The sequence below is a fragment of the Neomonachus schauinslandi genome, chromosome 1 (genome assembly GCF_002201575.2).
Source record: "Neomonachus schauinslandi chromosome 1, ASM220157v2, whole genome shotgun sequence".
Taxonomy (NCBI): domain Eukaryota; kingdom Metazoa; phylum Chordata; class Mammalia; order Carnivora; family Phocidae; genus Neomonachus; species Neomonachus schauinslandi.
Window position 1 is genome coordinate 110,013,744 of NC_058403.1, and position 25,028 is coordinate 110,038,771.

Here is a 25,028-nt window from a genome sequence, read left to right on the forward strand (position 1 = left end):
ATTTTATGGGACTTGTGAATATGAAATGGTTCTACAACCACCAAAAGTTCATTTAAGAAACTGGAGGCAGAGAAGTCCAAAGCAAAACCATGGACACCTAAATCCACCTGTGGTCGATTTAGTGACTTGCTGTGTTTTAGCGTCTCTGCCGTATTACACATAACCAATCCCCTCAGCACTGACCACCCTAGTCATAATAAATCCAAATTGCCTCTTTGCCTTCACCTCTCAGCATTCTCAGGATTTTACAAAACTCTTGATCAGAAATGTTCAAAGAGGAAAATGACCTCCCAAGGCTCAGGTCTAATATTCAACCAAATCCAAAGAGACAAGGTAACTTTTGCTGGTAGCCAGTATTTGTTGTTGTTGTTGTTAAGATTTTATTTATTTATTTTGAGAGAGCGAACACAAGCAGGGGGAACAGCAGACAAAGGGAGAGAGAGAAGCAGGCTCCCCACTGAGCAGGGAGCCCGATGCAGGACGGGATCCCAGAACCCTGGGATCATGACCTGAGCTGAAGGCAGACACTTAACCGACTGAGCCATCCAGGCACCCCCAGTATTTGTTTCTGATAAACACTATTGTATTGCTCAGGGCTCTCCAGGGAGAGAGACAAAGAGAGAGAGAAAGAGGTCTTTATTGTAAGGAATTGGCTTACATGATTGTGAAGGTTGACAAGTCTGAAATGGGCAGGGCACTTCTCTGGCTGGAGACTCAGAGAAGAGTTGATGCTGCACTCTTGAATCTGAAGACTATTTAGAGGCAGAGTCCTTCTTCCTCGGGAGACCTGAGTCTTTTCTCTTAAGGCCTTCAGCTGATTGGTTGAGGTCCAACCTCATTTTGAAGTGTACACCACTTTACTCAAAATCTACCATTTAAATGTTAAGCACATCTAAAAAAAAACAAACAACAACAACAAAACCTTCATAGCAACATCGAGATTGGTGTTTGACCAAAAACTGGGTTCCGTAGCCTAACAAGACGACACATAAAATTAACCATCACAACAATGAATAGTCATTATTATGCCAGTTATTGCAGCTACATTTCCTTCAGCCAATAGGACATGACATCATTTTATACCTCTCCCTGAAACAAATCAAACCAGTCCTTCTTCAAACTGTGTGCAAGATTTCTGTGTACTATGTCGAACATCTGTTGGCCAGTTTCTTCCTTGGCCTACATATGATCCAACAGTAGTTGATACAGTTTTTAGATATCAACAGGATGGCTTTTACCCCTGCCCACCCCCCCCCCCCCCCGCCAAGTGGCTAAGGATTTTCTTTTTTTTTTTTTTTTTTTTTTCTAAAGATTTTATTTATTTATTTGAGAGAGAGAGAGAGACAGCGAGAGAGGGAACACAAGCAGGGGGAGTGGGAGAGGGAGAAGCAGGCTTCCCGCAGAGCAGGGAGCCCGACGCGGGGCTCGATCCCAGGACCCTGAGATCATGACCTGAGCCGAAGGCAGACGCTTAACCGACTGAGCCACCCAGGCGCCCCGTGGCTAAGTATTTCTATACCACAAACATGTCCACAGAAGCATGACAGTATAAAGTACTATCACGTTCCACCAGGATGGTATCCTTCGTCAATTAAATTATCCCATTGCTTTAATACAGAGAAGTAATTGCAATCCTTTTGTTTATAAATCTGCATCTTGGATTAAACATTCATGGTGTCTATACAGGGAAGAATACACAAAGTATTCCACCTCTAATGAAAGTTGAATGGTGATCTGATAGCAGGGGCTTACAGAGAGCACAGAGCAGAAACTGTGTGGCGTCACCTACTTGCTGGTCAGAAGTCGGGGCTGCCCTCCAGCTGGCCAGTGTCTCGCTTCCCCACTGCCAGACCTCTCTCTTCCAACCTAACAACTCCCTTCTTCAGTTCCCCACCTTCCCCAAAGGACTATGCAAGTCCCGGACCAGGAACAATGCTCCCGGGAGCTGGATTTGGAGGAAATAACCAGGAAAATTTCATTTCTTGACAAATGGCGGCAAATCTTTAGTTGTCCCAGGTAAGATGTTCTTGTTCTCTCGTTTCTCTAGAACCAGAGGGATTTCAGGTATTTAAGTAATCAGCTTTTATGCTTGCTACATGAGAAGTCTCCATTATAGATTTACATTTAAGATGCTTCATTTGTGGAGAGAGTCTTTGCTAGCAAGGTTGGGTTTGAGGAGGTTTGAGGGTTGAATGGACTGAGTAATTTACTTGATGTTTTCTCTCTCATTTATAGGTTGGGAACCAATAATACAACTCTTCAGGTAATTACTTTTCTCAAAACCAATGTGTTTTCCTCTAGTTGCTTCTTTGAACAATCACATTAATGGCATAATCTGCATTTATTCTATGCACATAATGTCACTCAGGCACCCGGCATTTAACGTGTGAACACATAAAACTAGAAAGCCTGTTGAAATCTTTTCTTGTGCTTTCTTTTTCTATAAAAATCTCTTCCTACTTTTAAGTACTTTTCATCATTAGGAGTACCATATGGTTATTATTTCAGAAAAAAGTAATATTAGAATCTAGAGTTCTTACACTTGTGAAATAACACTAGATTCTGACATCCAAGTGCTTCACTGTTCTTGAAGAAAAGTAATTTTGAAAGTAGCTATCATCTTTATTCAGCTTCTGAAAACCTGTTTTCCTTCATCATTTTCAAATAAGGCAAAGGTGACTGAATTCAGGTGTTACTAGGTATTTTAAAATCTGTTATACGATATAAGATGAAAGATGTTTTTTATCTCCTGTAACCTGAAAAGGTTACAAGGTAATGAACTTGGTATTTCAGATATTAATTCAATCTCTGAACAAACACAGCACAAAATGTGAGGGTGATTTTCCTGGCACTAATATATGATATGATCAAACAACTGAATTATTAATATTTTAGCTGTAACTTTAAAGCATCTTCCTCCAAGTAACCTGTCATCAAAAGCCTTATTTGTGCTAAAACTTTCGTAACCACAGTCTAAATTAGAATTTAATGCTTCCATTTTAGTCTTAGAAGTATTAAGTGGAAATAGCTACCATTTGGGAGAATAGAATATTCAAAAGATAAAACTATCTTTGAAAGGAAAAAAATAAATAAATGTCAAGTTACGCTTTATACAAGGTGAGGGAAACCCATCGATACAAATGTAAAGATTTTCCATTTGGTTTACAGAATGCATCGTATCACAACAGTAGTCTGCAATTTGGATGCTGTGTTTCTGAGATAAGAAAGCATCTTAGCCTCTAGGAATCCAGAGAACTAAGAAGGCAGTTTCCTTCATGTTTCAGCCTCCGATAGGGCAGATTTGTTTCACCACATCAGTATAGAAGTTAGGTAAATTGGAAGAAGACTCGATGCTAACATATTTAAATGCCGTAAGAATCAGTCAAGAGAAGTAAAAAATAGATTTTCTTTTCTTAAAGGTAGGGGATGGATTTTTTAAAGAAAAAAATTATTATAACTCACTTATTAGGGACCAGGAATCTGAGAGAATTAAAAGGAGGTAACCTGACTTCATTTACTGGCCAGTTAACTACACAGGGAGGAATATCTCACATAGACTGGAAAGATTCATTGATTGTTGATAAAATGTTGTCTTCTCAAAACAAGAGACAGTGACATTTACATTCTTCTCTAAACATAACTTCAAGTCAAGGTCTTGATAGCATTAATTATGTTTCCATAGTTACATTTAACCTCTCCCAGTCACATAAAACTTATGAGAAACCCCTTTGACACAGACATCGGGATTTTTCTGCCTCTTTTATTGCTATTTATCACAATTTTCAGATGTATGTAAAAGGGAGACAATATTTTCTGAACACTGCTATTTCAGAGAGAAAGACAGAGAAGGGGGAAACCAGGTCATCACCAGCTCTGTTTGCTTTGTTTTTTGGTGGTGATATTTTACACAGAATCATGGAGGCAACCATACATCTGCTGATGAAACTGAAGATAGAACAGGAATACCTCAGCCCAAAGGACAAGGACATTTGCCACCAAGTAGCCTTTGTTCTATCCCCAAGCCCTCTATCATCTCTTCAAAATCCGGCGGCTTTCCTATCTCCCTGGCAATGGCCACGGTAAGTATAGCTTGTCAATTAAACATGAAAGGAAACGTAATCTTCCCCAAACAACAAGGCTGGGGAATCTTATCTGCTGTCAAGTGAGAGTATTATTGAAGATAAGACTACAGACGGTTGTGATTGGTAAAAGGAGAATATAATTAAAATGACTTATTTATGGTATTTTTCAAGGACATCGGTGATGTTATTACAATCTTTTCCTCCCAAACTCGGAGAGTCTCTAGTCACTTCCTTGGTCTGCCGATTAACTTTGAGGGAGTGAGGGAGTTGAATTCCAACAAATCACTTTATAAGGTAAGATAGGACAGGTGACGAGTGCTGTCAACCACGCACAGAAAGCCATGTCGCTGTGTGAGGCAGGGCCCTGTCCTCGCGGGCAGGTGGGGGGCAGGCGGGGCACCTGTGCCAGGCCTGGTGCTGGGGCAAGGAGCTGATCTCAGGAAATGCTTTTCTGGGGCTGCCAACTAACAGGCAGATTTGAAAAGAACCTGACATTGAGGATTCAAGTGGATCTGGAAGCTCCTGGTTCTGTGGACCATTTGCTCAATTCCAAACCGGATGCGTAGGGGCAAAGGGCTATGGCAGAGACCTAGCAAGGAGGTGAACTAGCAGACAAGCCAGGGCTGGAGCCAATGCCTTGGCAAGGGACCAAAGGCCCAGCTGTCAAGGTCAAAGAGGCATGATTGGGAACTGGGGAAGCTAAGCCCTGGGTCAAGCCAGGGGGAAAGGACCAGCTAGAGTGAGAGATCCCTTCGACTGGATTGCCTCCAAGATAGTTTTCTCAGTCATAGTGAGACTCGGGACAGTTTCTTCTCAGGACCTTCACACTGACACTTTAACTTGCACACTGTATCCTGGAGCCTCAGGCAGAGACTTTTCCTGGGGGCCCCAAGAACAAGAATTGGAAGCAGCACTTCCTGAGGGCATGCTGCCCTACACCTGGGCAAGCTTGCAGAAAGCACCCAGGACCAGATTGGTCACCTGGGCGAAAACCAATAGCACTTGCCCTGTAGTAGGCCTTCCTTGTACGTTACAGTTCCACAGTCCGTGCACTGCACACAGGGTTCCTGCTGAGAGGGGTGAGTGGGGCTTGGAACCCCTGCTGGGGAAACCATCCAGTCTCCACCTGCTTTTTGAGTTGGCCCTGACTGCAGTATTTCCAGCCCTGAATATCACCTTTCCTTACGGTCCTCATGTATAGCGACCAAGCCCCCACGTTCTTTTTTATCAGACATGTCCTCACTGGCTTCATAGAGCACCTCTCTTTCCTGTCATATTTGCAGTATAAATGGACTGGGAGGCCCACCGTTCTTTCTCATTATCACAAATCTTTCTGCCTCAATCCACCTTCCCTCTTTTGCTCGAAGGCCGGATGTCACAGGAAGATCGGTCAGCCGGGGTCTCATGAGATGATGTGCTTGCTCATGGGCCTTACAGCCCCTGGATGGTGCCTTAACTCATGTCTTAGGTGTCTAGTGAGTGGCTTGCCTTTCAGGGAATGAAGACGGGCGATGAACGTGGGCTCCTGCTCAAGTTTCCAGCCTCAGTGATTATTCTGCCTATGCTGTGCCATAGAACCATAAGTTAGAGTAACTATCTGTATTTTACTGGACAAGATAATGTTTTTAACAAACCATCTTTAATAAGAATGTCTTCCTGGCTCTGTAATGAATTTCTATGGAGATCGTCATTTTGGAATTTACACGTATCTGGAAATTAGACTACCTTTCCTACGAAAAAAGAGAAAGGGGCGCCTGGGTGGCTCAGTTGTTAAGCGTCTGCCTTCAGCTCAGGTCATGATCCCAGGGTCCTGGGATCGAGCCCCGCATCGGGCTCCCTGCTCGGCGGGAAGCCTGCTTCTCCCTCTCCCACTCCCCCTGCTTGTGTTCCTGCTCTCGCTATCTCTCTCTGTCAAATAAATAAAATCTTAAAAAAAAAAAAGACCATGGATCTATATCAGTATTTGCCCATATATGCTTACAGAACTTCCAGAAGCAATTGTGGAATGTAACAGTGGAGGGAAAGAGTGGGGTAGGAGACACGGGTGGGAGGGAGTCTTCTCTGAGTGTACCTTTTTGTACTCTCTGGATTTGGAACCATGTGAATGTGCAATCTATTTTTAAAAACACACATAGAAATTTTAAAAACAGGAAAAAAAAAGCATCACAGATGCATTCACAGATGTTTCCAAAGTCTTCTAGTCTCTCTTTATATTGTGGAAGCAAGAGAGCCTGGGTCTGAATTCCCCCACTTATCTACAGACACAAATGTGGTGTGATTGCAGACCTCCCCCATGACTTTTCCAAGGTAATTCTCTCCCTTTGGAAAATCCTGGGGGACAAAAGAATCAGACCACTCTAGCCTGAACCGGAGTTGATGGAGTGTTAAGGAAGTCCCAGAAGTGCAGATAATTGATTTTTTCTTGAAAAAAAAAAAAAGAATTTGGACTTATTCCCATTATGTGGGCCAGATGATAGTGTGTCCTTTAAATAGCAATAGCATTAATTAAACACACCCTGGGATTTTGAGATGCTGAGCCTTGGGATTCTGAATATGTGTATTCCAGGGAGGTGGTTTGGAAGCTTGACCAATTCTAATCGACGTTTCGGCAGTGCAGCTGCCTGGCAAATTATCAGAGCTATTGAATCCTAATACTCACTTGAGAGTGCCTTTTGTTGTCATTCTGCTGTTCTCTTTTCCCTCCTCTGTTTGGGGTAGGGATGCCTGGGATTTCCCAACTTTGGCACACACTCTTTGCTGGGAATCTGCTGAGAAAGGTGGGGGGGGTGTGAAACTTCTCTCTCCCCAGCATTCCTGTTTCTCACCTTTTGTTGGCTCATTTCTTTTTTTTTAAATTTTTTTTTATTATGTTTACATTACATCATTAGTTTTTGATGTAGTGTTCCATGATTCATTGTTTGTGTGTAACACTCAGTGCTCCATGCAGTACTTGCCCTCCACCGGGCTAACCCATGCCCCCACTCCCCTCCCCTCTAAAACCCTCAGTTTGTTTCTTGGAGTCCATAGTCTCTCATCGTTCGTCTCCCCCTCTGATTTCCCCCCCTTCATTTTTCCCTTCCTTCTCCTAATGTCCTCCACGCTATTCCTTATGTTCCACAAATAAGTGAAACCATATGATAATTGACTTTCTCTGCTTGACTTATTTCTCTTAGCATAATCTCCTCCAGTCCCATCCATGTTGATGCAAAAGGTTGGGTATTCATCCTTTCTGATGGCTGAGTAATATTCCATGGTATGTATGGACCACATCTTCTTTATCCATTCATCTGTTGAAGGGCATCTCGGCTCTTTCCACACTTTGATTCATTTCCAATACGACAGCCTTCTTCCTTCCCCCAGCTGAATCATCTTACAGTGAATGAGGTGTAATGACTGATGGCCAAGGCTGCCGGCCCAGGTAAGATTGTAGAGAATGTGAGCATCCTTCTCTGTGCTCTTCTGCCAGCACCTCTCCGCCCCTCCCCCCAAAACTGCTGCTTCCCTCCAGGACACTTTCCCATCCTCCTCCACAACCAGGCCCTTCTCCAGAACCCAGCCTGGAACACATTCCTATAGCCTCTTTTATCAGCAGCCAATAAACCAACCCCTGGTGTGTTTGCAATACCACCTAGCAGGATCATATTAAAAATGTAACACTGGGAGATCAAAATATTCTGGCAGAGACTCAGATGAATGAAGCTTCCACGGAGGATAACAGGCAAGGGGGTGGCTTTTTAGAAGTGGGAAGCACAGCCTGGTGCCCCAGCATAAGGTCTGGTCAATAGATGGACCTCAGTGGATGTTTGCTTGATTAATTCACTGTTCTGGACAATCCCCCCGAGAGGCATCTCAGTATGGGGCAGCAAGTATCATCCATGTGCCCCTCACGGGCACTCTCTACCCTTCACCACCACCATGCTTTCTGCCAAAACTGACCTGGGAGGGACTCTATCAACAGGGCTCCCTCCTCTTCTGGTTTCCTGTTGAGTTTGACTAATGGGAGTCCCGGAGGGAGCCTGGAGGGAGGAAAGGGAAAGAAGCCAGGTTCTGTGTAGCCAGCTGAATCCCTCTTCTCTTCTGGCCGTTCTCTCCTGGAACTTTCTCCTTCCTGGTTCAGGTCACTCTCCTCCCCCACCCCACCCCCTTCAGGTCTAGGGCAGATAGTGTTGCTAGCTGTGGGACCCTGCATTAGCCGCTGTGGTTTCCCCACATGCAGCCCACATCTTTGTAGATCGTCCCAGTCTTAAACTCTCCTCGAGTTAATCATCCCGACTTCCGTGCACCATTTGTTTTCCTGCTGAGACTCTTATTGGTACAAGTTGGAAGGTTTGCACTGGGGTCCTGGAGCTGCCATTTACAAAATACTTGACCTTGGGCATACACGTAACTGCTCTGCACCCCAAATCTTTTAATTGTAAAAGGAAAGGGCCAAATAGATTTTTTTTTCTAAATTCAGCAAATGCTTATTGCGAACCCATTATGTACCAGTCTCTGCACCAGATGCTGAGGAATCCATGGTGAAGGTGATCAAGTCAAGAGTCTACCACTCTATTTGACAGGCTAGGAGAACAATGTTTCTTAGGACTTGCTAATTCTAAAAATCTCTAATTCCGTGATGAGCTGGTAATATCTAAGGCAAGACAAGATTTAGAGAAAAAGCTTCAAAAAGGGTTATTCTACCTCATGTTGGGGGTGGGGGCAGGCATGGAGATGCTCCCATCTGGACAGGCAAGATTGTCACAGGGAAAGTCTAAGTCCAGGGACCAGACACAAGGCAGTCAGGGCAAGGAAATTACATGTGTCTGGAAGAATGATCCAGGACCACTGTGTTCTTCTGCATGAGTGTGTGAACGTGTGCATGTGTGTGAGTATGTATGTGAGTGTGAGTGCATGAGTGTGTGTATGTGTGTGTGAGAACATGTGAGATAATGATCATCATCATTATCATCATCATAGCAATCAGGAAAGAGAGGTATTCATTACAAATCCTCGAAAACTAACAAAGTGAAAAGAGAAAAACTATAAACTGTGCTTGATTGTGTTAAATAATAATGATCCTTAGAGTCATTTATTAGGACCATTTACCATATTTGTGTCTAGTCACCAGGCAGCACAATGATTATGCCTATCATTGAATATACCAGGCTAATCTTGTGATAAATTATATTTGCTATGAAGGGAACTGTTATATAGGCAAGATGAGTCACCTTGCCTGTGCCACAGGCCAGTGGGTCTGGTCTGAGCGGCCCGCAGCTCCTCTGTTCGAGGCCTGCCTGAGGTGTATCTGGACAGGCGTGCTCCCTAAGTTGGAAGTGGTACCCGGCAACAGAAACAAGGGTTTGGTTTGGCTTGTAGAGTTTGAGTGATTGAATTTGAATTCTAAGCCTTCTTAGTGTCAACAGTCTTACTCTCTCACGTTTGTCCCCGGCTTCCCCTCCCCTCCCCTGCCAAGCTCTGCTCTTTTCCCATCTGTGGGGGGACTTCCTTCCCGAAAGCGTTCCAGCAGACAGGCTGTGTGTTCACAAAGGTAATAACACCCTGCATTTACTCAGCACCCACGGTGGTTCCGAAAGCCCTTGTCCATACTTCTTCCCTTTCAACAATAGCCCCAATGTGGACCGAGCAAGGGTTATCCGCATTTCAGGATAAGCAAATAAAATCTTAGCAAGGATGGGTAGTCTGTCCAAGTGTGTGTGGTCAGTGCAGCGCAGAAGTGGGCTTCTCAAGCCTAGAGCGGGGAGGACTCAGTCTTTCTCATGCTGCCCTGGCGTCAGGGAAACACTTGGATTCATTGTCAGTCCTCTCCTGAGGATGTCCTGGGTTGGTGGCTCATTGGCCATGGGACACACCGAGTCTGTGTCTTCCAAGAGCAGTCTCTATGCCCTGCAATCCTCTCTCCTTGACTTGCTGTTGCCCTGAGACACCAGACAAATTGTTTTTCTTCAAGTGCACTCCTGGGCCCTTGCTCAGGCTGAAATGCACCTGCCTCTATTTCTTTGTAGAGGCAATCTTTTGACGGGGGGAGCAGAGATGGCCAGGAAATAAACTCCAGCCCCAGAACTGGACCCTGGTCCGACAAGGGGAAAACCAAACCACATGTAGGCTTCTCCTGCATCTGTCCTTCTTAGATACCATTAGGTCTGGACCTAATGGCTGCCTGTTCTTTTTGTCCACACTCTTCAGCTGGCTTTGAATGCGTGAATGTGATATTCAAGGCTTCCAGGATCAGCCCTAAGGTACTTTCCAGTATAAACTTCCATAGACTTCCTGCCCCGTGGTTCTGGAACACACACACACATACATGCATACACATGGACACACCACACCGTCTCCTAGTTCCGCTGAACCACTCCCTGTCCCTGGATGCTCTGAGTACTCTGCGCATGTGTGCACATGCATGTGTGTGTGTGTGTGTGTGTATGTTTGCAGATCTTCTCCGTCTAGCCTCCCCTCCATTACAGGCAACAGGCCACTGTGTGGTCTGTCCCACAGTGTGGGATATGTGCCTCTGCTGGAGCATGAGGGCTTTTAGGGATATGTCATTAAGTAACATATTAAATAGACTGGGTCACCTCGTGGGAAAGTTAGCTCCTTCTTCACTCCGCAGACCCGGAGAAAGACTCTGTAAGGGGTACACATGTCGACACCTCTTTAACACTTCCTACTTCCTTTTTTAATTAAAAAGATCGTGAGCTCAGGCAACGCTTTCGTAGGCAACAGTTTCTAGTGTAAGTCAATAACATTGTTTTATTTCCATTATTTTTTTCTTTATGACAAATGATTTTGATTCCCACTTAAAGATGTGATATGAAGAGTCCTTATTAAATAGATATTTCCTGAGTTATAAGAGAGTAGCTCAAGCTAATGAGAGATATTAATTAAATAATGATTGGCATGCAAAAAGGACAGCAAACATAGGATGACACCTACTTAAAGCCGGGGAGGCAGAGCAGTGATGTTGGAATGGACGCAAAGCCCAGCTGTTTCTACCAGCTGGGTGACTTAATCAAATACTTCTGGGTCAAAGAATTAAGTTAACGTAATGAACATAAAGCACTTAGGCCAGTGCCTGGTGCATAGAAAATGCTCAATAAATGCTAGATGCCATTTGCCAGCCCAGTTCAAATGCCACATCTTCCATGAAGCCTTCTTGAGTATTCCAGTCAGAAGTTCTCCTTCCTCTGTTCTCTCAAGCTACTTCATACTTACAGAACTTCACACATTCTATCTTGTACATAGTTGTGGGGTATTAGACTTTTTACATATCTATATCCCACCTAGGACCAAGCACATGCTAAACAATGAATATGTCCTTGATTATGAATGCATTCCCTTTTTTTTTCATGTGTTTTGTTTATAAAGGCTTATTTTTTTCTGGGAAGCTCTAGAAGACCCTCTCCAATCTCAACATGCTATAGAGTTTCCAGGAAAACCTTAAAGATTCTGGGGCAAGAGAACAGAGAATGCTGGGGCGCCTGGGTGGCTCAGTTGGTTAAGCGACTGCCTTCGGCTCAGGTCATGATCCTGGAGTCCCTGGATCGAGTCCTGCATCGGGCTCCCTGCTCAGCAAGGAGCCTGCTTCTCCCTCTAACCCTCCCCCATCTCATGTACTCTCTCTCTCTCTCATTCTCGCTCTCTCAAATAAATAAATAAATCTTTAAAAAAAAAAAAGAAGAAGAGAACAGAGAATGCTTGTTTAGTATCATTTAAATCAATGTTGTACTCAAGCTAGAAACATAGAGTCTTGTCTGATTCTTGTTCCTGGAGCAAGAGAGAAAGACTCAAAGATGGGAGAGGCAGGGGCTGCAGAGTCATGGATATAGATGGGGACAAGAGGCAGGAAGGCAGAGCGGCAGCCCATGGTGGACTGCAAGGCATAAAGGAGAGATGGCTGGCAATGGAAGGTGAGACAGACACAAGGGACAAACATCAGATGGGGACAACGGGGTACAAAGTTGACACACTGAGCCTTCAGGATAAAATAGTCTAGGGGCCCCTGGGTGGCTCAGTTGGTTAAGCATCCAACTTCGGCTCAGGTCATGATCTCAGGGTCCCGGCATCGAGCCCCACATCGGGCTCCCTGCTCAGCAGGGAGGCTGCTTTTCCCTCTGCCTCTGCTCCTCCCCCCACTGTTTTCTCTCTCTCTCTCTCAAATAAATAAATAAGATCTTTTAAAAAATAGTCTAAGTGAACCTGGTTTAACTCTTTTGCACAAGACTCTACAGTTATGATAGAGGAATAAGGTAAAATGTAAACCAGAATGTAGGAAGGGGACAGGCCTACCTCCACAAGTTTACCACCTTACTTAAGGCCGTTTGATGAGCAATGTGTCTAAGAAGAATTATTTTTGTTTGAATCCTTTATTTCCCCTTTTAGAAGTTACGGCAGAGCCTCTTTGGAAATGCCGTCCATGTCTTCAGCTATGACTGGAAAAAGGATCAGGTTCCATGATCCTTTTTCTGACCTGGCCTTTGCTTTGGAAGTAGAAAAGGTAATAGTAGGCAAAAATTTTTAAATATTCTAATCCTATATTCCCTATCCATATTTCCTTCCATTCTCATCCATAAGAATATATGTTTTCATTATAATCATTTGTGGAAGCATATTTCATATAATTTAAAATTTAACCTTAAATGATAAGAGGCTGTTTAAAACTATAACTCACTGTCAGGATTGTAGCAAAGCCTCAAACCCCGCCCCCATGCACACTGCCCTCCCCAATTCTAGTTTTCCTGGCTCTCCTCTCCAAGTTCTAAGTATCCCTGAGGATGTGAAGGCAGGAGGAGATCCAGGAGGTTCTTCCTGGCTTATATAAAATCTCAGTAATTCATGTCATCAATTACCAGTAACAAAGAATTTCAAGGACTAGCCAACAATTTCCTGACATCTTCCAAATCCAAAAGTTGGATAGGAAGCAGGAGCATGGCAGAGGTGGGGTGGAGGAGGATGCATGTCCCCAGGTGCCAGTCTACAGGGCTCCACAAAGAAGGTGGTTGTTGCAGATTCTAGCCCAGCCATGGCATCTGACCACAGCTCACGTACATAGTATGGTGCCCCTTCACTCAGCTGAGGGATGTTATATACCAGGAGGGAAAGGGCTTCAGAGAATAGATGGCATCCATTTCCAAGAGTTCTCCTTTGTCCTGTTGGCCCCCTGGGGTTCCAGTACAGTTGTAAAGCTCTGCTCCCAGCCTTCATACGCCTCACTATTCATCTTCCCCATTTCAGGGAGGTGCCCGAAGCATTCAGATGGCTGTACAAGGATCCATCATCAAATACTTGTTGTTTACAAGGAAGGGAAAAGACTGTAACTTTCACAGGTAAGGGGCCTAGAACTACTTGAGAGAATTACCCATTTCATGAGAACCTTTATGTGCCAAATAGTCACTGGGGAAAATCCCCTGGTGGCCTCGGGAAGGGGACTTGCCTCATGAGACCAAAATGGCTCTGGTTCTCCCGGAGGGACTGGACTTTGTGGCAGGGGAGGACTCTCCTGGAGCCACTCTCAATGGTTCCTGGAATAATGTTGAGTTTTCATGTTCCACTGCAGACCGTCCTGTCAGGTGAAGTGACGCACCTGGTCTCAGGTGGGTTTACTTGACAGTATTTGATGGGAAAACCCAGACTAACAATTAAGGAGGAACAAAAGGGCTGTTTAAAAAAAAAAAAAAAAAAAACCCTGATAAATGAAGAATTAATTCTCCTATTTAACCAGGCTGACAAAATACAGTGTTTGGTAGTTGCCTATTTAAGAAAATCAGTTCAAATGACTTTACTTAGAAGTCAACAAACTCCATCATGGGCAAAGCTCTATGCTTGGTATGAGAAGAAATATAAACAAGTAAAAGGTATATATCTGCCCTCAGCAGGATAAGTTATCCCTCAAAACAGGAACTAAATGTATAATTTATTCTAAGATCATGAATTGCCAGTTTCCTGAGAAGCAGAGCCAGAGGTGGGAATTCTTTATACAAGTGATTTATGAAGCAAATGCTCTGTTGGAGAGGAAAAAAAAATTCTTTTACCCTTCTAGCTTCTTTGGCTGGTCTAATAATTAACCTGACATAAGACAGATTAACAGGAGAAAAACAAACAAAGTTTAATAACATGTATATATCCTGTATACCTGGGAGAGACCAAGAGAAATTGAGTAACTCCCCAGAATAGCCAAAGGCATCACCTTAAATACCATCTTTAGCTAAAGACCAAAGAAGATGTTGGGGGTGGGAGTCCGTTATGGGAGGTTACCAGGAAAAGCACAGTAAACAAGGGTAAGGTGGTTATGCAGATTTACATCAGTGCATTCTCTACTGATAGGAGTTTCTAGAGATTGAGAGCCATTCCCCTCCTCCAGGGAGGGAGATACCCTTACAAATGGAGTTTTCCCTTAAAATGTCTTTTACAAAAGGCTAACTTCTGAGTTTTCAGATCTTCTCTTGAGTCTGTAGTTTGGTTGTTTTTAAATAACCAGCTTAAAATAATCAGTATGCCATAGAGACATATGTTGGGTGGCAAGACTTGCTCCCCTTTGGCCCTCAGGAGGAACCTGTAGGAGCAAGGGAAGCAGGATAGGGAAAGAGAAGCAGAAGAATGTGGTCTCCAGCGATATCCAGCCTCAGTCTGATCCCACGGGAGCTCGGCAACCTCAGCTGCCCCATCTTCAAAGAAGGAAGTGGGGCCTTTGTGCTCCCCTCCCCTGCCCAGTCAGCCACCGGCTTTGAGCCATCCGTGGAAAGGCAGGCATCACTCCTTATCACTCCCAGGCAAGGTGGCTCCAACTCTTCAGAGAAAGGTGAAAAGTAGGAGCCACTGGTAGCAGCCCCCCAAAGCAGCCGGGGGAGGTGTCCACCAACTAAGTAAAAGGGACCTCAGGGAATCTAGATGAAACACACGCACATTTGCTACACACACAAAGCATTTAGCACAGTGCCTGGCGTGCGGCAGATATTAAATATGTGGTAACAAGGAACCGCTCTCATAGACCTGCTCCACGAAGACTTCCTGAATCTTCTCAGTCACAAGTCCTGTCTCCCTCTTCTGTACTGTCATAGCACTTTGTTTTATTCTCATCCACCTCCTCAGACTAGGGTTTTGGAGTTTGGAACTCCTTGTTACTCATTTCTGTATCGCCACAGGGCTAGAAGGATGATAGAAATCATGGCTGAGTTCATTTGTGAACCCCTATCATGTGTTTCTCCAACAGCTGTCAGTGTTAAATATTTAGAAAACCAGCCTAGTAAAGGTCTACCACATAAAGACTGGCTCCCATCTCCTGGGAAATCCTGACAGCCTGGGATTACTCCCTAGACTATAATGGTGAAGAGCAGGGAGTCAGGGGGCCCGGCTGCCTGATTTCAGGTCACTGCTCTACCACTTTCAAGGTGAATGACCGGGGGCCAATTACTCAACCTCTCTTTCTTTCTTCCTCCCTAAAATGCGAGGAACAGTAGCATCTACTTCACAAGGTTGAAGTGAGGATGAAATGAGGTGACATGTATGAAGCACTTAGAACAATGCTAGGGGCAGTGAGTGCCAGGTGAACGTAAGCTACAAGTCAGTGAGGGCGACATGTGGTGGGCCTCCAGCCAGGCGTAGGATGGACGCGATCTGGCAGGACATACAAGACTAGCACGTTAAAGGTGCACCAGGGCACAAGCCAAGGCATGGAGGTGAAATGTGGCAAGTATGTTTGGGGCACTGGTCCATGTGGGCCATCGGGTTTGCAAAATATCACTGGGAGATAGCACTGCAAGGATTGTTTGGGGTCGCACTTGCAAAGGGCCTGTTATTGGGTTAAAAATTTGGATTAGTCTCTGCTGGAGTTCAGGAGAGGGGACATTGGTGGGGACTCAAGAGGGGCGATGACTTACAGGGGGGCACTGGTGAGAAATAATCTGTGAGGATACCAATTCCCATGACATTCTCATGGGCTAGGCTGAGGAAGGAACCAAACAGACCCGCCTGGTGTGCAGAAGGGGACTTCAAGGTGGAGGCGCCTCACGTTCAGCTCAGTGACTGTTCACACCACTGTCTTCCTACCCAATCTCCTGTGTTGTAGTTTATGTGCAATAAGCAAACGGGAGCAGGAGCAGGGCCTGGCTGCGGCACTGGCTGGCATCCTGTGGGCGGCAGGCGCAACTGAGAAGGCCACTGTCTGTCTCATCGCTGAGGACACTTACGTCACCTCAACTCCTGACTACTCGGGAGATGATTTCACTGAGCGGGTGAGTGCACCCCTACCCGTCCTGCCAGATAAAGGGCCAATGAAGCCTAAGAGGGCACGAGACTCAACATGGAAATGAAGGTGAGGCCCCATCGACGCTCCTAGAGGTGTCCGATGTGGCCAAAGACGTCTTCCAAAGAGGTAGGGACAAAGGGTTGTAAGTGATCCAGGCAGCCTAAGGGGAGAATCCTGCCATGAATTTTTCCTTCCAGAATTCACCACGATCAAGAATATCCCATACCTGAAATCATTACAGACTGCATTTCCATATCCACTGTCTTAAACATTGCTGAGTTCTACCTGTTAGGAAAAAAATATGTTTATGTTCTTATGGCTCAAGATATCATATTGGCTTAAAACTAAGGAATGGAAAAGTGAGGCCAGGCCATCCACTCTCACTATGTATGATTTACACGGCCTTGTGTAAGATAGTATGTCAGGTTTTAGCAGTGTGATCTTGCAATGAAACAAAAAGCTCCCTTGAGGAAATAACAGTGAGTTGACATCTTATAGATGTAGCTTTCATCTTCCTTTCCATTTTTATCTTCTATTCCTGATTTATAGCTCCAGCTGTTTGAACTTTTAGAGAAAGAAGCCACTGAGAGATTCATCTATGATCATTTACAATGTGTAAGTGTTTAAGTGTGGAGATAATTCCTTTACGTTGAACTGATCTTACAGGAATCTTCTTTCTTTTACAAAGTGTATTTCTAATGATGCTTATTAAGAAAACCAGGTCATTTTGAAAGCTAAGAAAGGGCTGGATGAGAGAAAGAGAAGCCCGCCTCTCCCTCCCCACAACCTAAAAAGAGCCAGCTCACACACAGGCCACTCACAATTACCTCTTTGTCCCTGGCTAATCAAACCCAGAGAATAATACTATAGAGGGCATATGCCAAGATTTCTTTTGTGGGAAGAGAATATGTCAAAGCAGTCTTGCCTCATCTAATGGATAAAACACAAAAACGCTCCACCACGAAGGCCCTAGTCTAAATTGCCAAAATGACCGTTCACACTGACTCCAAGGAAATGACTTCTGGTCTGAAAAAGGTGGCCCCGTTTCACCTGCTCTACCAGCACCTTCCACACAGTGTCCTTCTGACAATGGTTCTTCCCCACCTCCCAGGACGGGACAGTGTTGGTGGAAAATCTGAGGTGCTCTTTTAAGATTCCTTTGCAGGGAAAGGAATGCTGATTTTCTAAAGAATTGGAACCCTAAGGGGTAAAAGAGGACAATTAGCAGGGTTACCATGAAGCCATACAACTATGGATTATACAGAAGGGGGAAATGTGTTCCAGGAAACTCATTGTTCCATTCCTTCCGAAGGTTATAGAGGCAGAAAACTCAGGCAGGAGTTCTCAGCCACACGTTGGCCATACGATCTTGATTAAACTGGTTACCCCAGGCCTACCTCCCCCACCATCTCATAGGTCTCTGTGGCAGGCAGAAGAAAGTACCCCCCTCAACCCCACACAGAGATATCCATACCCTACCCCCCGGAACCTGTGAATTTTATTCTTCATAGAAAAGGGGAATTAAGGCTGCTAATCAGCTGACTTTATTTTCTCATTTAAAAAAAAAATTTGTGTTATTTAAGTTTAGGTGACATACCATGTTATATTAGCTTCAAGTGCACAACATAGTGATTCAGCAATTCTGTACATGACACAATGCTTTAAAAAAGGGTGAGTACTGGGCGCCCGGGTGGCTCAGTTGGTTGGGCGACTGCCTTCGGCTCAGGTCATGATCCTGGAGTCCCGGGATAGAGTCCCGCATCGGGCTCCCTGCTGAGCAGGGGGTCTGCTTCTCCCTCTGCCCTCTTCCCTCTCGTGCTCTCTGTCTCTCATTCTCTCTCTCTCAAATAAATAAATAAAAAATAAAATCTTTAAAAAAAAAAAAAAGGGTGAGTACTCTGGACTACCCAGGGGGGCAAGGGTCCTGAAATGTGGAAGAAGAAGACAGAAGAGGAAGTCAGAGGGTGTGATGGGAGAAAAGTGTCACCTGCTACCGTTGGCTTTGAAGATGGAAGTGGCGGTGGGGGGCGGTGGGCAGGGACACCAGAAGCTGTAAAAGGCAGGGAAACAGATTCTCCCCCAGAGCCTCTAGCAGGCCTGCTGACATCTCAATTTTGGCTCAGTTAGACCCATTTTGGACTTCTGACCTCTAGAACTGTAAGCTAATAAATTTGTATTATATTTTGTTTTGTTAAGTGTTTAATTTTAATTCCAGCATAGTTAACATACAGTGTTATAGGAGTTTCAAAATTTGTATTATTTAAGCTACTAAATTTATGGTTATTTGTGACAGCCTCAATATAAATTAACTAAGAAAACCTGTATGATAGATTTTAAATACCTGGCATGAAATACTAAGTTAGAAGCCTGCTTAGGGGACTCTTTGTTGTGGGCAGGAGAGGTTTAACAGGGTGACACAGATAGAGAGGACCCCGTAAGAGACGCGCCTTCCAGCAAAGAGAGGCAAACCCTTTCCTCTTTGTCTTCCATCTGCTCAACTCAGCCCTGGGGCAGTCTGATTCACTAGGAAGGATCCCCCCCATCTGCAAGGGCTTCCTCAGTGTAGCCAGAGTTGAGAATCAGAGGATCAGAGCTGCAACTATACACACTAAAGCCTGAGAGTCAAGCTGGGATCAGTAATACAGGCCCAAAGCAGAGGCAGACCATGGGGCGTGGGCAGGCATGGCACAGGGACAGGGGGGCTACCGGGGTCAGACAGACCGCGCTGTCACCACAGCCACTCTGGGGCAGCTCTCGCACCACGTCTGACGCTCCTCTCAAGGGCACCCCTGACCAGGGACTGCCCATTGCAATGAACCCCCATCCCAGACCTTTACCAAAGCCCATTCAGGATGCACCAGTCCTATGTCCCATTCCTGAGTCCCGTCTTGAGACCGAAATCTCAAGATCGAGGTCTGAGGGCTACATGTGGATAGCAAGACCTATTGTAATGGGCTGAATTTCATCCCCCAAGAAGATATGTGCAAGTCATAACCCCCAGTGCCTGTGGAGGTGATCTTATTTGGAAAGGAGGTCTTTGCAAATGTAATCGAGTTAAGAAGAAGGCTCTACTCCAGTGACTGGTATCTTTAGAAGAAGAAGAGGGCAATTTGGACACAGACACAGACACGCAGGGAGAATGCCACGTGAGAATGCAGGCAGAGATTGGAGTGATGCAGCCCACAAACCACTGTACCCCAGGGCTTGCCAGAAGCCACCAGAAGCTACAAGATGCGAGGAAGGATCCTTCCCTGTGGCCTTCAGCGAGAGTGTGGCCATGCTCTGACACCTTGATTTCAGACGTCTAGGCTCCGTAACTGTGCCAGAATAAATTCCTATTGTTTTAAGCCATTCAGATTTCTGGCAATTTGTCCTAGGAAACAAATACACCCATCATATATGATCTGCAGCAGTAGCCCACACCATGCTGTATTTTTAAGAATTGGACTCAGCATCTGCCAAAAACAATCAGGAGATTCCACATAAAAACCCGGATTTTTTGGGCGCCTGGGTGACTCAGATGGTTAAGCATCTGCCTTCAGCTAGGGTCATGGTCCCAGGGTCCTGGGGTCAAGCCCCCACATCGGGCTCCCTACTCAGCAGGAAGCCTGCTTCTCCCTCTTCCACTCCTCCTGCTTGTGTTCCCTCTCTCTGTGTGTATCTCTCTGTCAAATAAATAAATAAAATCTTAAAAAAAATGGATTTTTTTAGCTTTCCCCTGAATCAGAAAATCTGGCTGCACTAGCCCTATCTTCTGGCATGTCCTCAAATTAGCTGACAAGGGGGCCTCGACTCCCCTTGGGAAAGTTATGAGAGGCTGGATGATGCCACCTACCTGGTAAAAGGACTTTGCAGATGTGATTAAGTGAAAGATCTTGAAATAGGGAGATTATCCTGAATTTTCTTGGTGGGCCCAATTAATAAGAGGAGGCTAATTTAAGGGAAAGTGGATGTCAGGAGAAAGAAAGAGGTGTGATGAGGGAAGCAGAGGGAGAAGAGGGGTCACCATGTATGACCACAATTTGGGATCATGAGCCAAGGACAGCTTCTAGAAGTTGGAAAAGGGGGCATCTAGGTGGCTCATTTGGTTAAGTGGCTGCCTTCAGCTCAGGTCGTGATCCCAGGGTCCTGGGATCGAGCCCCACATCGGGCTCCCTGCTCAGTGGCAAGTCTGCTTCTCCCTCTCCCTCTCCCTCTGCCCCTCCTCTTTACTCATGTTCTCTTTCTCTCTCTCTCTCAAAAAAATAGAAGCTGAAAAAGGAAGTGAACAGCATGGCCCATAAAGCCTGCAGAAGAAACACAGGCTTGCCAGCAGTTTGAATCAAATTCAAGAAGTGACACCCACATTGGACTTCAAACCTCCCAAACCATAAGACAATGGATTTGTGTTGTTTTACGCCACCAAGTCTGTGGTCATTTGTCACGGCAGTAATAGGAAGCAATAGGAAACTAATACGCCAGCATCCCCGGTTTGCCTCAGGGCCCACCTACACCCCCCTCCCCGACCTCCGCCGCCCGTTTCTCTCACACACCGCAGGACACCCATTTGGGTTCCTGTCTGGCTCCCACACACTGGAATTTGTTCTGCCTGAGGGTCCTGCCTCTGCCAGGTCACAGCGCGGCAAGGGGACAAATTAATCCATAAAAGGGAAAGCACCTGCATTTTAGCAGAAGCCTTCCCGATACAGTGCCTTTAAAGGAGAGGCTTTAACCCTGGGAACCTTGAAAGCCAGCCAAGGAGCACTTTTCAGCAGGCAGAGAATTGACATAAAGCTAAGGCCTACTACCTGAATGTTGCTTGGGCAATTCGGATTTGATCCTGGAGATCACAGGGCACCTTTGGAAACTCGTGAGCAGAAAAAATAACCTGGGCAAGAGAAGAGACAGGGGAGAAGTGCCTTAAAAAGGGACGGATACTAATTTTGCTGTGATTCTAGCACGTTCCAAGCACTAAGGCAGGTACTGTGCATGATGTCATTTAACTTTTGCAACAGACCTGCAGTTTATCTGCAACTGCAGATGAGGAGATTGAAACTCAAGCAAGTCAGTAACTGCGAGTAAGAGTAGAACTGGTTTTGAACCCAAATCTGTATAACTCCAAAGCTATTTCCACAGAGCATCTCTGCTCCCCTGGGGCAATAAGGAGGGAGGGATGCCCCAACCAAGGAGAGGCTGGGAAGGAGGCCAGCCAAGAGCACACAGAGGGCCTGGGCTAGGATGGACGCCGGAAAAATGGAGGTGAAAATTACACTACATCTTGGCCATGATTCAAAGACAGCCATGTGATAGAAATGGAGGAAAGAAGGGGCGCCTGGGTGGCTCAGTCAGTTAAGCAGCTGCCTTCGGCTCAGGTCATGATCCTGGAGTCCCGGGATCGAGTCCCGCATCGGGCTCCCTGCTCGGCAGGGAGTCTGCTTCTCCCTCTGACCCTCCTCCCTCTCATGCTCTCTGTCTCTCATTCTCTCTCTCTCTCAAATAAATAAAAATTAAAAAATCTTTAAAAAAAAAAAAAGAAATGGAGGAAAGAAAAAGGGGTCAAAAGGCAAGAGAAGGACAGCGCCACGGGCCGACCTGAAACAAGGAAGGATGCATTTGAGAGTGAAGATGACTCTGGGAAACTGTCCTATCAGCAGCTTTTCTAGGTTCTTGGGCTATAAATCCTTGAATTAATGCCTAGAGATATACATAGCTGCATTGCTTTTAGCCAAACATGCTTTTTTTATTTTTGTCCCCCCAAACAGTTCAAAGGGGAAGGAAGCCACAGTGTCATCTTGTTTCTTTACAGCCTCATCTTCTCCAGAACATTTGAAAGGTAAATTCAACAAATATTTGCACGGGCATTTCCTGTAGCTCTGTGATCACATAAGCGATGTATTCTTGGGTTGGAAAATATTTTCATGGCCTACTGGGAACAGGAGTACAGTTTTTTTTCTAGTGGATGCTCTTCTGTTGATTCATCCTTTTCTGTAGTCAGTTTGGCCATATTAATGGTGAGTGGATGTCATCAGGAAGGTTTGAATCTGCTTTTCTAGGACAGTGGTGGCTTCCTTCTCCTGGTGGTTATAAATATTGACAGATAACACCAAAGCTTCTTCGTGTAATTTTCATAATAAAAAACATTTTATTATTTATGTGAACAATAAGATATATCCACAGGTATTTATTTTGTTTCTATGATATGCAAAGCCCTGTTCTTGGCACCGTGGGAAATACAAATAAAAGAAGAGATGGCCTGACCTGCAGGGTCCAGTCTGGGAAAGACAGGAGTTATACACAGAGATACCAGGCATGGTGCAGGTGGTAATTCATGTACCAAATGAGGCATAAAGACAAGGAGTCTTAGGGGATTCCAGAGGAGGAAGGGTCCCAGCAGACAGACTAGTAGAGGAAGGCTTCTTAGAAGAACTTCTGGGCTCTGAAAGGAAGGTAACCTCTTGAGAGTCAGAGAGAGATAGAGAGCCTCTAGGAAGGAAGAGTTACAAGCCCCGAAGCAGTGTTCCTAACACTTGTCTTTTGCAGAACGTCACCACATTTTTGTGGTCTGTGTTATTATTTGCTTAACAGTTTTCTTTAAATCAACACATATTTACATATTAGCTTCTTCCTAAACATCCATATCCTTTTAATCATGTATTTGTTGTACTAAAGAAAAATGTATTAAGCACATCACTATAATTTTTTTTTTTAAATCATGCCACACTTCGGGCAACGCTCCCCTGAATTATATCTGATGCCACCAAGGCACTCACTGTGCTTGACCCAAGTTTTTGGTCCCTATTCACAGAAGGGCATGACCTCCAGTCCTGTGAATAGGTTCCTTCAAGAGCACATTACAGCTCACACACCAGTACTCAGCACCTCTCCCTGGGGGAGAGCTGGAGCCCCATTCCACTTTGACTTCACATGGTCCAGGGTAGGACCATGAGCCCTGCTCCCTGTTGAAACAGTAGAGGTTGCCCTTCTGCAGTCAGGAAATGGGCTTCACCCCCAAACTGGTATTTTCCACTTGAACAGTCTGTTCAACTCAGTCTTAGGCCAGCACTCTCTGGAGTGGTCATGTGTCACTCCCCTAAGCCAAGCATCCCTTGTCACTTGGAACAAATAGTTTCTCCACTGTGCCCGGCACCCACACAGAGCATACATGTGAGTCTGTCACTTCAGCCTTCTCCCTTATCAGCAGCTTCCCCCAACTGCATCCCTAGCTTTTCCCATCACCTCTGCAGCCTCCATCCCAGAGACTTTTCCAGTGAGAGACAAAAAGGTGCAAGGCACACAGGAGGGACAGTGACTGGGCGAACCCACTCGACTGCTGCTCTGTGTTGGGAGGCAGAGGAAGGATAGGCTGCAGGTTCCTGGTGCAGTCATTGTCTCTGACTGAAGGCTGATGGCGTCTCGCATTCTGCAGGCTTCAGAAGGACCTAGATGCCTCCACAGCTCATCTGTTACAACCAAGTGCTGGGGGCTTCCTGTGCAGGCAGGTAGGTTGGGAGACTTTGCCTTTCTATTGCAGAATCTGAATTAGGCTTTTTTTTGTTTGTTTTTCAATTAAGCATATTCTCTCTTGAAGTGAAGAGTGATCGAGTTATCTTTGAAAGACTAAGAAGATGCTCCCCTGAGTTTGTTATCAGAGTCTACCTTCCAACTTCCACCACGGTCTTCCCAGTTTACCTCTGAGAGCCCCACATCCCTGCAATTCTACAGACCCATTAGAAAATACCTTGACAAGACCCACCAGGAATCCCTAGTAATGGAAAGAAAAGTACTATAACAACAGCTGAGCGTACTGCTTCTAAAATCACAACTACAGAAAGCAGAGTTTAAAAGAAATGGAAAGAGAAGAATGGCAGTAAGATCTGAGTGGGGCACGTGAGGATCTATGGGGTTTGGCTCAAGAAACAAAGTCACTCAAGTTTTGTGTTAACCATACCAAATGTTGATGACCTGTTTTTCCCGAATTAGATATTATGTCATTTCATTCTTTTAAGTAAAACTGGTAATTTTTCAGTGATTATTAAAAGAAAAAAGAAATTAAGTCCTTCTGTCATTGCTACCTAACATGTAAATATTTGTAAACTATATCATCTAGGCTGTTTTGAACATGATTCTAACCGGAAGAGCAAGTCCAAATGTCTTTAATGGCTATCAGAAGGGAAAGTCGCAAGAAATATTACATGGAGTCCTGACCCGCAGTGACGTTGGGTATTTGCAGTGGTATAAGGATGCCTCAGAGGATGACAGGCTTTCGCAGGTAAGTGTGTTCTGATTCGCAACCACACAACCAGAGTGTCAGTGTTTTGATATATTTTTTTTCAGTCTCTATATTAAGACAATGAAAAATCTGAGCTAACTTTTTCCTTTACTATATTCCTGCACACCTCCCATCCACCACATACACATACACAGAGAGACTCTCAGAGTCTCAATGTAAATATCTAAGTCTACTGTACTTGCTTCATCTTTTATTGTATGCATTTTTATGTATATAGAGTACAGGTAATATAAGTAAGAGGCAAATAACTTTTTTGAAAAACAATACTTGAAATATACAGATGAAAGGAAAGCATCCTTTATCCCCATCCAGCTACAGGCCTCCTTCTCAGAAATCAGTTCTGTCAGCAGCCCATGGGTATCTTCCCAATCCTTTGTTTATGCAAATGAATGCATATTTTCAATCTATTGCTTAAAGCTTAAAAAAAAAAATCACTGGG

At 44.9% G+C, this 25,028-nt stretch overlaps 1 protein-coding gene across 1 annotated transcript in view; it reads left to right on the forward strand.

Annotated features, from left to right (window-relative positions):
• Positions 1 to 1,909: 1,909 nt before the first annotated feature.
• The window catches only part of MINDY4B (MINDY family member 4B), a 36,469-nt gene continuing 13,350 nt past the window's right edge, over positions 1,910 to 25,028 (forward strand). Inside the window, 11 exon segments of the mRNA XM_044911756.1 lie at positions 1,910 to 2,016; positions 2,236 to 2,263; positions 3,912 to 4,079; positions 12,459 to 12,517; positions 12,519 to 12,573; positions 13,311 to 13,402; positions 16,141 to 16,306; positions 16,870 to 16,935; positions 22,062 to 22,132; positions 23,726 to 23,798; positions 24,407 to 24,568. Coding sequence (XP_044767691.1) covers positions 1,910 to 2,016; positions 2,236 to 2,263; positions 3,912 to 4,079; positions 12,459 to 12,517; positions 12,519 to 12,573; positions 13,311 to 13,402; positions 16,141 to 16,306; positions 16,870 to 16,935; positions 22,062 to 22,132; positions 23,726 to 23,798; positions 24,407 to 24,568 — 1,047 coding nt within the window.